The following is a 17,571-nucleotide window of genomic DNA, read 5'->3' as shown; positions in this document are numbered from 1 at the left end:
CCCCACCCTGTTGTGCCCTGATTTCCCCACACTGGCCTCTTGCTCCAGGGATGGACCCCCCCCCCCCCCGTGCCCCATTTCCCCACCCCGGCCCCTCACTCCACGGATGGCAACTCTATAACATAACAGTTTTTGGAGGCAGATCAGAGTTAATATGTTCAGTTGTTTTTTAAACACTAGTATAATTTAAAGATATTCAGAGAGACACTTTCAATGTAATGGCTAAATTAAAAGGTACATTAATTGTTTCAAGTTTTTACAGAAAGATTTTGCTACAGAAAAACGGCTCCACATTCGATTGCAGCCCAGGCCCTATTTTTTCCCTTAGTTTATCATGTCATCGCGTTTGGAATGCCAGAGAGATTTTATCCTTACTAAAATTAACAACGTGTTCCAGATTACCTAAATTATCAAAGAATTCTGACCACTTTTTTATAGTCTGCATATGTGTACACTGGAAGTTGATACACCTGTACAGTACTGTACATGCAACACATGCCCAAACATAACAACGTAAAAACTTGGTAAATAAAGAAAGCAGAGGAGCAGGTAGGTTACAGCAGATGAAAACTAATAAGCAACCTCCTGAAGCCCCACCAGGGCAAGCTAACAGTTTCCCTAAAATGCAACAAAAGTCAAGGAGCACAGCCTCAGTCCAAAGGCTAGAAATCTTGTTAGTAGTTGCCACACAGCAGTTACGTCAGAACTTGGCAAGAAGCTATACCTCAATCCTACAGGCTGCAGAAAGAAGAGTAGAGATCCAAAGTACAAGCATTCACGATTTACTCAGCACCTGTGCAGAACGGCCTCTATATTGTTTAGATTTCTCTGCACAGAACTAGGTAACTCAAGCAAATCTCTGAGGACTGGTGTATAGGAGGAAGTGAACATGAAGTGCTTATAGGGGCAAAGACAGGGCATGACCATGGCATACATGCTTAAGTGCAACCTAGTATTTGCAAAATATGTGTGCCAAGGCTATTTTATATTATTCATACTGCTATCCAGGAGTAATAGCATACTCAGCTGTAACACCTCTACTTAGAAGAAAGCAAGAGAAGAGGCGGGCATGGGGCCACGCACATTGAAATGTCCCCAAGAGTTCTAAGAAAACAGGATAATTCACAGCTAGCTGCTCAATACCTTGCAACATTAGTGAGGTGCAATGTCCTTGACAGCCCACCAGCAAGCACAACCTGCTTCCCCTCAAATTATTTCTTCTCACTGAATCATGAGGAACAAAGCACCACTCCATGGCTGGAAGTTGAGGCTAGACAAATTCAGATTGGAAATCAGGCATACATTTTTTAACCATGAGGGTAATTAACCACTGGAACAATTACCAAGCATCATGGTGGATTCTCCATCACTGGCAATTTTTAAATCGAGATTGGATGTTTCTCTAAAAGATCTGCTCCAGGAACTATTTTGGGAAGTTCTATGGCCTGTGCTGCACAGCAGGTCAGACTAGATAATCATAATGGCCCCTTCGGGACAGGAATCTATGAATCTATGCTCAACAAGGAAGGATACCAGCAGCTCAGAGCCTAATCCTAAAATTAACCTATGTATAAAATTAACCTATATACAAATTTGGGGGGAGGGATAGCTCAGTGGTTTGAGCATTGGCCTGCTAAACCCAGGGTTGTGAGTTCAATCCTTGAGGGGGCCATTTAGGGATCTGGGGCAAAAATTGGGGATTTGGTCCTGTTTTGAGCAGGGGGTTGGACAAGATGACCTCCTGAGGTCCCTTCCAACCCTGATATTCTATGATTCTATGAAATTTGGGTTAGATTAGGACAGCTTTGCCCTGTGGTTCCCTTTCATCACTCTTCTGTTCATTTCTCATGTTTCTCACTCCATTAGACACCACATGGGGGCCCATCCTCCAGTAGCATGTAGTCTTAAAACGTTGTCTAAAGCAGTGGTTTTCAATCTTTTTGGGCTCAGGACCAATTTGTAAATGTTTATGGCCTGTTGCAACCCAGTAAATTGTGTGGGGTGGATGCCCTGCCTGGGGTGGTTTCATTTGGGTCCTGCCTCCGGGCTGGGTGGGGGAGGTAGGATGAGTCCTCTCTGGCACTCACCCCACAGTGGCAGCTCCTGCAGCTACTATGCAGGAGGGCTGGCTGGGCTTGGCTCTCAGCTCTGGGTGTTGCAACCTTTGGGATTGCAGCGCTGCTCATGTTTGGCCCTTGCCCCTTGCTGGACCAAAGTTATGAGAATGGAGTTGTGACCTGGTTCATGGAGTTGCAGTGCCACTCACTCAAATTTGGCCCACCTGGATTCCTGTTACCATGTTGGCTGGGCCAAACCTGAGTGGCACTGGGATCCCAGAGGTTGCTGTGCCTGGAGCAGGGAGGTGAGCCCAGCCAGCTCTGTGGGACAGAAGCTGCTACGTGACCCTTTGAAACATTCTGGCAACCCAGTTTTGGGTACCACCCACAGGTTGAGAAACCCTGGTCTAAAGGTTTCTCATAAAAGGAGGGAGATTTCTCCTGTCACCTTACAGTACTGCACTGCACACGTTCCTGAGCATCATGGGGTGGAGACTGCAAGAAATCAAGCCTTTTCCTTCTACCCAGGTGTTTTAAAAACAATGAGCTACTCACTTTTGATGAGTAAATGGTGAAACATAGCCTGGATCCCCAAATCTGAGTTTCAGTACATTCACATCAAGAACGTTGGGCCAGATTCTCTCCTGTGCCAAGATGCGCTCAGTGCAGGAGGACTGGGACATCAAGGAACCAGTTACGGGTCTCCATTTCTCGTACAGTGGCTCCAGCCCCAGCTATGGAATGCTGCTGTAGTTCACAATAGCTGGCTGTTGTCCCTAAAAGATCTATCTGGCTTTAAGATTAAACTTGATAAGTTTATGGAGGAGATGGTATGATGGGATAACATGGTTTTGGTAATTAAATATTCATGGTAAATAGGCCCAATGGCCTGTGATGGGATATTAGATGGGGTGCAATCTGAGTTACCCAGGAAAGAATTTTCTGTAGTATCTGGCTGATGAATCTTGCCCATATGCTCAGGGTTTAGCTGATCGCCATATTTGGGGTTGGGAAGGAATTTTCCTCCAGGGCAGATTGGAAGAGGCCCTGGAGGTTTTTCGCCGTCCTCTGTAGCATGGGGCACGGGTCACTTGCTGGAAGATTCTCTGCTCCTTGAAGTCTTTAAACCACAGTTTGAGGACTTCAGTAGCACAGACATAGGTGAGAGGTTTTTTGCAGGAGTGGTGGGTGAAATTCTGTGGCCTGCGTTGTGCAGGAGATCAGACTAGATGATCATAATGGTCCTTTCTGACCTAAATATCTATGAATCTAATGGTCAGCTGAGGCTGGTGGATGGCTCTGGTCTCTCCCACAACACACACCTTCTACACTGGGGTGGAAAGTTTGCAAATTGTGCAGGAGCTGGTTTTGCTCTATGCCAGCTGAAAGTTCCCAAAAGGGAATTGTCAGCTGGACAGCTACAGACAGATTTCAGATGCGTTGCGCTATCTAGGTTTGTACGCTGTAATGGTTTGGGATAGGACAAGAGAGGTCTTCCTCTGTAGTCTGATTGAGAAATGTAATCTAGAGCTATTTTCACAAATGGAGGAGGAAGATGGGTTCAAAATCTGACTTGAAGCTCCCAGGATCTCAGTTTCTTGCAATTCCTTGCTTAAGGATTTGCCTGTTTTATAGGATTTAGGCGCCTCAGATTGTATTGATTACCAGATTTTATTATGGCCTACTGGATACATTGCTGCTGGACCCTCCCATTTCATAACGCATATGAAACCAGATCCTAGGAACTATTAAAAAGATAACTCTGAGGTTCCTTTTGTCAGGCTCTATTTTGGAATGGCATCCTTCAGAGAGCTCTTTTAAGTAGACCAAAAGATTAATGGATGAACTTGTTCTCACTGGCAGGCACTCAACTGGCCAATTCTGGAAATCTGTCTCTGCAGTTAGCCAGTGGATCTGTCAGATGAAGCCTTTTGAAGTCTTGGAAAAATTGACTGCCAGCTTCCATGGTAAGTGAGATGACTATGATCAGCAGTGAATGGTTTTGTAGAACTAAAATGTACTAAGACTCAGGAGGGAACCTCCTCTCAGTAACTACAAGGCTGATGTAACTGTAGTTCTTCATGTTTTCTTAAATGTTTCCTCTGCTACCCTAAGTTTTTTGTGAATGTATTGAATAGTTTTGAATTCACAGCACATGTAGTTGTTCTGTATGATCTTCTCCTTGCTTTAGAACAAACAAAACAACAACAAAAATCCTACAGAACTCTTACATTTAATGTTACAAAATAGCAATAAATTTACTGCAAGAGGAATGTCATTTCGTAAGACTGCTTCTGCCTCTATAAACACCAAGATTACAGGATTTGCTGTTTGTGGGGGGAAAGAAGCATCTGCTTGTTCTAACACAGACTTCTCAAGTTTGAGTAAACTGCGTTTACTTTTGCATCTATACAATTTTAAAGATGAATGCGGAGATTTTCATTGGGGACGGAAGAATGTTTATTGGCAACTACTTTGGGCAAAACTCTTCAGTACCTACTTTCTACTGGTGTGAATGCCAACACCAAGGCACTAAAGAATTTGGCCAGCGAGTGTTTTTTAAAGTGGCAACTGATTTATATTGCATTAAAATAGTTCACTGTACATATCTAAGTTTATAAAGCTATTCTTGGTTTCATGGGGATATGATATAAAATCTTTGTATCCATACATATGACATGTTCTGTTTTTAAAACTTACATGAAACGCTATTACAGAGACTCTCAAAAGCTCTGAATTTTTGCATGCTGTGCTTATCTAACATTCATAGAGTAATTTCATCAGCACATTTTAATGCAAAGTTATTTTTGTGAATGGCAGAGAGTAGATCAAAATCACAAACCTAAGCACATTATTGTTTCAAATGCAGAAAGAGAAGAAGCAAAAAGAAATTACTATTATACAGAATGAAACTTCTGTTATGAGTTCATTAGACCAAGTTTTAGTAACTCCACTGAAGTCATGCACACATCAAACACCACGAAAAATCTTGTTTAGGGGTATCTGAAACGAGTGATGACATGGGGTAACAATAATGCCTTCTCTACACTACAATGATTTTGAAAAATCTTGTTAACCCTTGTTAACATTGGTTCAGTTAGACAAATGGTAATAATTACAGGCCATTTGTCAAAAGTTTCTAACTTAAGTCTTGCTTACACTAGAGTAGAGACATTCTTCTGTAAGAATTCTTTATCTATCCTAGTTTGTTGCAAGCTCTAAGAGCAACCCAGGAGTGTGTTGTGAAAGTAAATCAGATGTTGTTAGGTGCCCCGTGTCCCACAAGAATCGTTTAGATTAGGTAGACAGTATCTGGCAAGTATTAAGGACTGGGTAATCAAGAGGTTCAAAGGAACACTGTCAAAAGTAACAGATTCCAGCAAAATTTTAAGTTTTGCTTTTATATATGAGATTCACTTTTAAAATTTAAATGGAAATAATAGTTTGGATTTAAAACTTCTCCTTCACTGTTTCCTGCCCAAACATTGCAGCCTTGGCTAGTAGTTAAGAATCAGAAAGTGAAAATCACTAGAAACAAAAATTAACGTGGACTAATGATCATTTTCCTCGTTAAAGGGAAGTGAAAGACAAAAGGTAAACAAAAAGCAGTTAAATTCTTTCACTTCAAATGATCTATGAAAATTTATGATGACAGAGAGAGAGAGAGAGAGAGGTTAACCTTCATGGCTCTATAAACAGCATCTCATTTCAACAGCCAAGTTTATCTCCTTTTGGAAAGAAAAATCCCACCCAGGAACCTGGTATGTTGTATACCAAGTTTCAGTCCGAAGGAATTTACCACAGCCAGGTAATAAAACCCTCAAAAAGGGAGAGACAAGCACTTTTTCAGATGAGTGGGATCTATTATTTAGCTGGTATGATCTCTGTGTATGATCCGATGAAGTGAGCTGTAGCTCACGAAAGCTCATGCTCAAATAAATTGGTTAGTCTCTAAGGTGCCCCAAGTCCTCCTTTTCTTTTTGTCTACCACAAAGCTTCCTTCCACTTAATCCACTAGCACCCTGGAGCTGTGCATTGAACTCTGGAGCATTAAAAGTCCGATAATTAACACACCCACACCCCAACCCATGTCTGGAGAGACACTTAGCGCGGGGCAGTGGCTGGCAAAGGTCCATACAGCGGTCCGTGGGTTTGGGGGTGTGCGGCAGGCCCTTGTCCCAGCTGGAAATGGTGTCTTCCAGGAAACAGAACATTCAGTGCCCCACCTGGCGCAGAAGGGAACTGAAGGGGGTGAGGGAGCCGTGGAGCGAGACCACAGACAATCGGGAGGAAAAAATGCCCAGCTGCCCACATCCTTAGCACAACAACCTCCCCGCAAATGCCTTTCCCCGGGGCACAGCCCAAGAGCGGAAGCGGGCGGGCCCAAGCAGCTCCCTCTATCGCGGGCTCAGCCAAGCCAGGCACAAAGAAGAGCCAGGGACAAAGAAAGTCCGTTTGCAAGGAACTCGGCGCAAACTTCCCGGGGAGCCTCCCAGGGCGGCGGGCAGCCTGGTCTCTCTCTCGTGAGCCTGTACTGCGGGGAGCCCCCGCCCCCGGCGGCGTCTGCCCTTGGGCAAGCGGGCTCTGCCCCAGCCGAGCCCCTCCACCCGCCCGGCGCACGCCGCGGCGCTGCTACTCACTCCGAGCAGACACACTTTCAGTTCTCGTATCGCCATCATCTGCTCGGGGAGAAGCCGCTTCGCATTGTCCGGCGGGGTCACGCCCCGGCCGGCTCTCCCGAGCAGGGAACGGAAAAGCAGCTGCAGCACTTTCTGGGCAGCCCCCACAGCCTGAGCCGCCGCCGGTCACATGGGCAGCTCCTCCCAACTCCTCCTCGTCCTTTTTGGTGCTTCCCCCCAGCCCAAGCCAACGCACGCTCACAGATCTCTCCACTTCGGCAGACTGGAGGAGCGCCGGTTTCTCTCTTGGGGACTCTGCTGCTGTGCTCCCTGCGGGCACCAGGACACCGCCCCCCCGGCAATGGCAGCTCGCATTTGCGGGGCCAGGCGTGCCCTCGCCTGGTCCCCAACCATTGTGCACCGCGCGGGTTCGACCAGCCAGGGGGCTGTCACAAAATGCGAGGGTGAAGTTAGGGGGAGAGGTGCAAAACTGATGGGGGAGAGCCTACAAATGCATGCAGCAAAACCGTCCTGGAGTTAGAAGCTATAAAAAGTGCTCGAGTAATAAGAAAAGGAGGACTTGTGGCACCTTAGAGACTAACCCATTTATTTGAGCATGAGCTCTCCTGAGCTACAGCTCACTTCACCGTGAACTGAGCTGTAGCTCACGAAAGCTCATGCTCAAATAAATGGGTTAGTCTCTAAGGTGCCACAAGTTCTCCTTTTCTTTTTGCGGATACAGACTAACACGGCTGCTACTCTGAAACCTGCTTGAGTAGTAAATCCCAAATACAGGAGTCTCCCTCGACAGTCACTGAGACTTGGCTGGCAGATCTGCAAATGACAAGGCATTCAGATTAGGGACAACAGGAGTGGGCGAGATGTAAGAATAGAATAAAATATGTTTTATATCACTGGGAGGGGAAAGCTTTTTGTGTGTTTGTTTTTTGCACAAGGAAACTTTTGTAGAGGAGAGATTTTTGTTCTGTTACCTTCTCCTCTCCTGTCTCTTGTTTCACCAAGGGTTCTCAACCAGTAATGCCCCATAGGTTCCAGCACAGCAAACAGTTAGATGGATGGTTCATTTTAAGATAACTTTTGCATTTTGCAAAAGGAATGACAATGTAATTAATATAATCTACGTTTTGGCCCCATTCCTTCTTGGGATTCCCTTAAGAACATAAGAATGGCCATACTGGGTCAGACCAAAGGTGCATCTAGCCCAGTATCTTGTCTTCTGACAGTGGCCAATGCCAGATGCTTCAGAGAGAAGGAACAGAACAGGCAATCATCCAGTGATCCATCCCCTGTCGCCCATTTCCAGCTTCTGGCAAAGAGAGGCTAGGGACACCATTCCTGCCCATCCTGTCTAATAACCATTGATGGACCTATCCTCCATGAACTTATCTAGTTCTTTCTTGAACCCTGTTATAGTCTTGGCCTTCACAATGTCCTCTGGCAAAGAGTTCCACGTTATGCATTGTATGAAGAAATATTCCTTTTGTTTGTTTTAAACCTGCTGCCTATTAATTTCATTTGGTGATTCCTAGTTCTTGTGTTATGAGAAGGAATAAATAACACTTCCTTCTTTACTTTCTCCACATAAGTCATGATTTTATAGACCTCTGTCATATCCTCTCCTTTTCTAAAAGTGGCTCTTTTAGCATAAACTGTTCCTCAGAAACAGTAATCTACTGTTACTAAAACAATCAGTAGGAATAACCTTAGGGGTATTGTATAAATATTTACTGCCATGAGAATAATAATCAGTAAGAATTACTGCAAAGAATTACAAATGTGCTTAACTGTACACATTCTGGGCTGGTCTACCTGCAGAAGCTGCACCATTTAGCTTAAATTGCTTTTTTTAATGGGTTTAGTTAAATCTGTGCAAACTCCTGAGTGGACACACAAATCAGTTTAAACCTCTGAAATTCACTTGGTATAAAATGGTGAACATTTTCACATTTAAACACAATGCCACCACTTTCACAAAACCCTGGTAATATCTAACTGATTATTTTTGCTAAGTGATTATCATCAGTTCTATCCTTGACTATCTGTTTTGACAATAATAATGCAACACTAAAGATTACATTAAAATATATCAAAATCAAGCCAATCTACATAGGGACAAAAAGAGAGAGAGAAAAAAAAACTACACATACAGACCCATACTTAAGGATTAAGAACAGCTAATGACATTCCCTCTTCCAGGAACTGGCATAACCTCTGTGTTTGTCTGCATGCAAGGAGCTGTGGTCAGGAAAAATTTTTGAGGAATTTGTCATGTTTCAGTGTTTTTAAATTCTGGGGAAGCTGAAGGAAAACAAGTCTTACAACCCTAAAGGTTTACTTTTTCCTTTTGTGTCAGCTTACTTTGATTAATAATTACAAGATTTCCAGTGTTTTAAAATAATGTCTTGCCTTGCTTCTTTATACACTACTGTATTTTGCTTTTTGCACATTACATGAAAAAGCAAATCAGTTTTTCAGAGGTATTTCTTAAGCATTTCAAATAATCTTCTTTCTCCTTCTGAAATCCTTTACTCAGTTTCCATAGACTAGTAAGGTCCAATTCTCTTTTCATTTACCTGGTTTTAGACCAGTATAATTCCACTGATTTCATCCGTGGAATTCCTGATTTACACAGGAGTGAGAGAACTAGGGCCTTGGAGTTGGACTCAAGCCACAAGGTTTTGATCTGGCTCCAGATGTGAGGCATGGGGGGATATTTGGGTTTGGAAGGTTGATTCAGGCCAATCTCTTGTGTTTATATTCAATATAGTGCTAGCTATTGGGGGAGGGTAGCACTGATTAAGAGCAGCAAGCCCCTCAGAAAGGAGAAGGGATAGTCTTGTGATTAGGGACAAGACTGAGAGTCAAGAAAGCTGGATTCTCTTTCTGAATCTACCACAGACTTGCTGTGTGACCTTGGACAAAACACTTAACTTCTCTGTGCCTCAGTTTCCCCATCTGTAAAATAGGAATAATAATATTTCTCTAACTAGTATTTCACCCACAGGGATGGTGTGAGAATGACTTGACACTTGTGAGGCACTTACTAGGACCCCTGATTTCTCTCTTTTGTGGGTGACAGATGCAGACATAAATCCAGCCTTATGTCCATTCAGCTCCCTAAACTGCTGTGGTCCATCCCAGTTCCTTGATGACCTCCTCTCTCCCACTGCTGCTTTCCTTCTTGGTTCTTGGCAAGTGTCTTCCTGACACTAAAAAGTTCTCCCTCCTCATCACTGGTGAGTTAAACTCCCAGGCCATCCTGCTATATGCTGCCTTCCCAGCTCTTGTTCCCAATACATAGACCAGGAGGCAAGTTAACTCATTATGTGTAGTAATAAGTGTTTTTAAATATGTATTTCCAAGGACAAGTAAAATACACAAATGCACAATATAATGACTTAGCTAGAAATATTAAAGATGGGATCCCTAGAAAGTACCAAATCTATTAAATGAAGAGCAACAGTAACAGAGCAAGCTGCTCAGGTCAGCAGAAACAGGGGAATAAGAGCAACTTGTGGTTCAGACTGTACAGACTATTCAAAATCCAGTGGTTAAGCTATAGTTTATAACCTTGAGACGTTTTCTTTTACATTTTTAAATTTTCCTGCTGATTAGAAACAGATTGTCCTCATCCTGAGTCCCAAGCCTCTTGTACTACAGAAACACAGCACAGACATGGAAGGAATCTGAAGTCCTGATTCTCCTTTCACTTACATAGGTTTGAAACTTACGCAATTCTCTTAACTTCTGATACTCCTGATTTTCACAGGAATGAAAGGGAAATTAGGCCCAGTAACCCAGTGACTCTTCCATTAAACACTGGTCGAATGAGAAGCTCCAACCTACCAAAATTTACTTTTCTTTTGGAATCACATCATATTCCAACATCACTGTCGTTCATTGCACAGAAATAACATATATGGCCCAATCACTCCGTCCACCAGGAAAACCCAGGGGAAAGGACTAGAGAGGAGGAAGCGTCTGCAACCATTCTTCAGGGGAGAGGGAAGCTATCCTTTATCCACTGCCTCAGGAGCACTTATGCATTTGGGAGTGAAGGGGGCATATCCAGGGCCATAGAAATTTCTCCACTCCTACTGTTCTTTTGTGCTGTTCTGAGACCCCTGAACCTGCTGGGCAGCTCCCCCTCAAGTAAGGAAAGACTTTCTTAGGCAAAGTAGTTGATATTGCTGAAAATCCAGTTTGGGGTTTTCTTTAAATAAAATCCAATGAAGACACTTCATGCTACTGCCTAAAGGGTTTGTGCAGTTCTCAAAGCAGCTGTGGATTTTTTGCTTTTGTAAATGCTGTGCTTGTGAAAAGTGCCAAATTCACAAACTAAAGACTGTTGCCCTCTGTTAAGCCACAGAACAGGTAATACACAATATAGCTAGAGACCAGCAGTGAAACCTTCTCACTCTCCTGCACCATGTGCCTCAGCCCCAAGCTAGAGGAACTACTTTTAATGCTGCAGGGATAGTTCAGTCTCCATTCAGTCCCTGGCCTCTAGTGTGCCAATTTAGATTAATTACTGTGTTGATTTCTGTGACTTGGGCATCATAGGCCAAATTCATAGCTGATGTACCCCAATCAAATCATGAATGAATGAATATGAATGAATGAATATGATTTCACTTAGTCCATCAAACAGCCATTAAGTTGTTTCAGCCTCTACTGATGTGGGCTGAATTCAGAACAACAGCCTGGTGGTGAAAGGCTCAGCATCCAATTATCAATACTCTTTGCTGTACAATCTAAATAAAAATACTTATGTTGGCCACTTTTCTCAAGTTACAATCAATACAAAGTGCATGTGCACATGCATGCTTGTAATGTAAAGAGCAAAACAAGCAGAGAAGTTGCTGAGATTTAATGTAGCCAATGCATATTTTAAATCAGGAGTCTCATTAAAAGTGACCCTTCAAGGTTGCAGCCCCAGATTTCTCTGTTGCTATTTTTCCTTCCTAGAGCAGTCTTCAGCCGACTCTTATTGAGCACTGTTTGAAATGTCACATCAATGATTATCTCAAGAGAGTCCATCAGGCATATGTGGGTGGTAATCTCTGGCATGGCTGGCATGCTTTCTGCCCCTCCCTTTGCCCGGCTCACTGCTTTTGTAGCATAACATTCTGTGAGGCAGTGGTTAGGAGGGGGAAGGGCAATGTACAACTTCTGCAGACTCCATGCCCTGGGATTGGGGTGGTGAGGAAGACAGAGTTATATGCAAGTATTATGTCAAGCCTTGCAGCAGTGACAAAACAATAACATCTGCCCATCTTTCAATCTACCCAAAGAGCTGCCCAATGAAAATCCCATAGTAAACTACAGATGATTCCACTGAACAGCATCTCAGTAACTTTCTAGAAGTAAATTTCTCAGGATAGTATATTAAAGTAGTATTAACTGAGAAGCCAGCCCACACCAAGAGCTTTATTTTTGATGTAGAAACCTGTGTTTATTGCCAAGTGAAAGGAAAGCATCCACAATTCCTCCTTTTAATTAAACTAAACATTGTAAAATATGAAAACGGCATAAAAATAAGGCTAAAAGTTTTATTCTCAAAGAATCTTCTAATGTGTGTACTTCCAAGTAGAGATAACAGATTTCTTCTGTAGACAGCCAGTTTGGGTACTACCAATTAGGGCTTTAGCTTCAAAGTAGATTGGAGGTGGTAAGTCGGTAAATGCATGTTTATGTGTGGTTTTCTATAGAAGCATACGGATGAGAAATTTCTCCACAATCATTTCCTAAAAGGGATCTTCCAAATACATTTCATCTAGGGCTGTCAATTATTCACAGTTAACTCATGCGATTAACTCAAAAAAATTAATTGTGATTTAAAAAATTAATCACGATTAATCACAGTTTTAATTGCACTGTTAAACAATAGAATACCAATTGAAATTTATTAAATATTTTGGATGTTTTTCTACATTTTCAAATATATTGATTTCAGTTACAACACAGAATACAAAGTGTACAGTGCTCACTTCATATTACTTTTATTACAAATATTTGCACTGTAAAAATGATAAACAAAAGAAATAGTATTTTTCAATTCACCTCATACAAATACCATAATGCAATCTCTTTATCATGAAAGTGAAACCTACAAATGTAGATTTTTTTTGTTACATAGCTCCACTCAAAAACAAAACAATGTAAAACTTCAGAGCCTACAAGTCCACTCAGTCCTACTTCTTCTTCAGCCAATTGCTAAGACAAACAAGTTTGTTTACATTTACTTGAGATACTGTTGCCTGCTTCTTATTTACAATGTCACCTGAAAGTGAGAACAGGCATTTGCATAGCACTTCTGTAGCCGGCATTGTAAGGTATTTACGTGAACAGATATGCTAAACATTTGTATGCCCCTTCATGCTTCGGCCACCATTCCAGAGGACATGCTGATGACGCTTGTTAAAAAAATAATGTGTTAATTAAATTTTGACTGAACTTCTTGGGAGAGAATAGTAAGTTTCCTGCTCTGTTTTACCCGCATTCAGCCATGTATTTCATATTATATCAGTCTTGGATGATGACCCAGCACATGTTTGTTTTAAGAACACTTTCACTGCAGATTTGAAAAAATGCAAAGAAGATAGCAATGTGAGATTTCTAAAGGTAGCTACAGCACTCAACCTAAGGTTAAAGAATCTGAAGTGCCTTCCAAAATCTGAGAGAGATGAGGTGTGGAGCATGCTTTCAGAAGTCTTAAAAGAGCAACACTCCGATGCGGAAACTACAGAACCCGAACCACCAAAAAAGAAAATCAACCTTCTACTGGTGGCATCTGACTGAGATGATGAAAGTGAACATGCGTTGCTCTGCACCGCTTTGGATCGTTATTGAGCAGAACCCACCATCAGCATTGAAGCATGTCCTGTGGAATGGTGGTTGAAGATGAAGGGACATATGAATCTTTAGTGCATCTGGCTCGTAAATGTCTTGCAACACCGGCTACAGCAGTGCTATGCAAACACCTGTTCTCACTTTCAGGTGACATTGTAAACAAGAAGCGGGCAGCATTATCTCCTGAAAATGTAAACAAACTTGTTAGTCTGAGTAACAGGAAGATCGGGAAGTAGGACTGAGCAGACTTTTAGACGCTAAAGTTTTACACTGTTTTAGTTTTGAATGTATGTGATGTTCCCCTCCAGTGTTATCCAGACCAGTGATCTGCCAGGCCACTCCAATCCTTGACCCTGGGAGCCAGCCTTACCCTGCTCTGCTGTGAGAACCCCCACTCCTGGGCTGTTCACCCACACACAGCCTCTGGCATGTAAGCTGCTCCCAGCTAATTGCAAGCGAATGACACTAGCCAATATCTCCGGTCCCAGACACAACCCCAGGAACCTCCATTTTGCAGTGTCCAATTATGCCTGCTGGATGCTGCAAGCTTATATGAATTCGTCAATTTAACAAAGAAATTGATACGTAACAGGCTTGTTATCCCAAGGGGAGCCTCTGACACGCTTCAAACCAAACGCACTGCTTCAGGTAAAATAAACAAACAGATTTATTAATTATAAAGATAGATTGTAAGTGATTATAAGTCAAAGCATAACAAGTCAGATTTAGTCAAATGAAATAAAAGCAAAACACATTCTAAGCTGATCTTAACACTTTCAATACCCTTACAAATTTAGATGCTTCTCACCACTGGCTGGCTGGTTGCTCTTCAGCCAGGCTCTCCCTTTTGATCAGCGCTTCAGTCGCTTGGTATCAAGCGCTTGATCAGCGCTTCAGTCGCTGTAGATGTAGGTGGAAAAGAGAGGAAGAGCATGGCAAAAGTCTCTCCCTTTTATCATGTCCTTTCTTCCCCCTTGGCTTTGCCCCCCAACCCCCTTCAGAGTCAGGTGAGCATTACCTCATCGCAGTTCCAAACTGACCAAAGAAAGGGGGGTGACTCCCTCGAGAGTCTAAGGGATTCTTTTGTTGCTGCGTAGGCCAGCACCCTTTGTTCTAGGGAGGCTGGGCTGGGTTTGTCCCATCCACATCTTGATGAGGTGTGAATTGCCCCTCTGCTTCTGGAGAGTTTTTGTCTGGGCTTGCTTTACGGTTAAGCCATGAGGATACATTTTCAGCCTCATAACTACATACATGAAATTATAACCTATAACATTACTATAACATTACTGTAACAATTAATATAACATCACTAAAACAAGCATGCTTAGTGCATCATGAGCCTTCTGAAGACACCAGACATGACAAACTTTGTATTGGATACCACACAATCATTTTATAAAGATGAACTTGAGGGTGTAGGGTGTTCCCCCGAGGTATAGAGCGTCACAGTGTAGGCTTTTTTATACATAATTCTACATTTGTAAGTTCAAGTTTCACGATAAAGAGGTTGCATTACAGTACTAGTATGAGGTGAATTGATAAATATTATTTCTTTTGTTTTTCACAGCACAAATATCTGTAATAAAAAATACATATAAGAGTACGGTATGAGTACTGTAGTCTTTGTGTTCTGGGTTGTAACTGCAATCAGTATATTTGAAAATGTAGAAAACATCCAAAAATATTTAAATAAATGGTACTCTATTATTGTTTAATAGTGCGATTTATCGCAAGATTAATCGTGATTAATTTTTTTAATTTGACAGCCCTAATTTCCAGTAAAACGGCTGTAAATGCTGTCCAAACTCAAACATCCATCCTGTCCAGCTCTGAAGTATTAGACAGTGGTTAAAATGCCAGCACAGCCACTCTATGCTGTCGCTCTCCCCTGCACACACACCTGGCACTTATAGAACTGCACCAGCTGTAGCAACTGTGAAGAATCTGCTGCATCAAAGTCTACTGTAACCAGAGGAACTGATGGCGCAGCAGAGCAAAGTTCCCCCTGCTGACGCACCTTCACTTAGTTATTTAGACATAAAAGCCCAATTAAGCAAAATACATTAGTCTTCCCTTGTTCTTTGTCACCAGAAAATATCTGGTTCACGTGGCCTTTCATGCCGCAGAAGTAGCATTGATTTCTTGCTAAAGTAGACTGTAAATAAGGAGGTTGACTGAAAGAGAGATTCCCTGACTGCAATCTATCCATCAGTCGGAAGTTCTGACTGGAACTCCATGAAACATGGTGGTTTCTCAATGTTTTTTGCTCTGACATAAAGTAAAGCTTGGTGGTTTTCACTGAGGATCTCCAGTTGTGCATCAGGACCCCACTCTTCTAGGTGCGGTACAAACAGAATAAAAAAATGGATATTCACTCAAATCTAGGAAGGATCCAAAAGCTCCTTCTGTCATTGGTTTCCATTATGGTGGACAAGGGCATATGAAAAAATCCTGTCCTTTGATGGAACATGAGTTTGGTCTTACTGAGGTCAGGTCCCCACAGTTGCCCCATACAGCTGGAATGGAGTGTGGTATCTGACCCACTGGGCAGGCTGTTGTGTGCCCAAACAATAATGTGGAAGGGAGGGACTTAGCTCAAACTGAGCTACTTCAAGAAGCTGAATCCATTCAGATCACGTGTGTCCACTGGAACTCCAGGACATATCCTTCCACTGTCATCCCCCTAGAAGTAAAGGATCAGATGGACTGAGTCTGGGTGGGACTATCCCACTCATTACCCTGGCCAGTTGTCTTGGATAGGGTGGGAGCACTTTTTTTCCCTTCTGGGCTACAGGTGGTACTGAAACCTCATAGCACTTGCTGGTGGCCAGAGAACAGGAATCACCAGAAGTGGTTCTGACAGTAACTCTGACTTTGGGAACTGGGTTCAAAATGAGTTGCAGAGGAAGAAAAAAAGGAGAGCTCACTTCGGACTTTACTTTGGGGCAAAGGAAAGTATTTACATGGCTATGGGTTCTAGAAACTTACATAGGAATGCAGAGTTATTTTGATGACTCAACTTCATGTCAGATCAGTTATGTCCTATTTACTCCAAAACAGGAGTATAAAAGGGTTTGAGTATGTATCTGAAGCAGAGTGAACTAGGGACAGATGGGATCTCTAGGAAAATACTCTAGGAATCGCCAAGCTCAGGCTGAGATCTATATTTTTGTTGTTATTTAAGCTAAAAATAAAAGGCAAACCTCAGGTAGGAAGTAAATCTAGTTCACAGCTAGTTTGTGCATATTTTGATGGTATCTAAAGAACTAAACCCATATAAGAGACAAAGTTAGAGAGAGGAGACAGCCCTAATGATGAGTACACTTTAAGCCATATTTTGCTTTTTATCTATATATCTAGCTCCCACTGTTATCTATGAGAACTGTATTTGTGGATCAAAGGAACAAAATGGCCTTAAAAGTTTTATTTAAAATCAGCCAAATTTCCACAGTCTCTATACATTACTGGCAGTGCCACTTTATTTAAAAAAATCACAAATTATTATAAGTAGTGTATGTGTGAACTGACATTTCAGTAAGAAGCAGCTCATTCAAAGAGGATGTTCTGCAGTCATTCACATGGAACTAACAGCTTCCTAATCTCCAGAAGTTCCACTGATTGACAGCTCTGAGAACTATGTAAACTAATTTTGCATGTCCAGACATTTAAGCAAATGAAAGCACAGCAAACATAAAATTCCGATTTCTCCAATTCTTACTGAGTCACACAAACTAAAATCTGTGTGTACTTAATCTAATTTAAATCCTCTGTGTCAGTATGTGAGTAAAAGGATGTAATATTTTACCTACAATTCATTACATTCAGAGACAACTTAGAAAAACACTATGATTCATATCTATACAAGCTCAAACTGGATGGGAAAATCTGGAGTATTGCACTTATTTTATCAAGCATTAACATTTTATTCTTTTTTGTGGTTTTGCACACACCCACTCAAACTCCCCATACAAATAAATAATCTTAATAAGCACTTTGAGACAGTCAGATAGAGGACATTAGAG

The 17,571-nt window shown here is 42.1% G+C and overlaps 1 protein-coding gene across 1 annotated transcript in view; it reads right to left on the bottom strand.

Annotated features, from left to right (window-relative positions):
• The window catches only part of RAB31 (RAB31, member RAS oncogene family), a 99,389-nt gene extending 92,357 nt beyond the window's left edge, over positions 1-7,032 (bottom strand). Inside the window, exon 1 of the mRNA XM_084618803.1 lies at positions 6,698-7,032. Coding sequence (XP_084474929.1) covers positions 6,698-6,736 — 39 coding nt within the window. The 5' untranslated portion in view covers positions 6,737-7,032. The remainder of the gene's footprint in view (positions 1-6,697) is intronic.
• Between the last annotated feature and the right edge of the window lie 10,539 nt (positions 7,033-17,571).

This window comes from Lepidochelys olivacea (genome assembly GCF_965140295.1).
Source record: "Lepidochelys olivacea isolate rLepOli2 genome assembly, chromosome: 2".
Classification (NCBI taxonomy): Eukaryota; Metazoa; Chordata; order Testudines; family Cheloniidae; genus Lepidochelys; species Lepidochelys olivacea.
The sequence above is the reverse complement of the archived record's forward strand: the minus strand, read 5'-3'. Positions and strand labels throughout refer to the sequence as shown.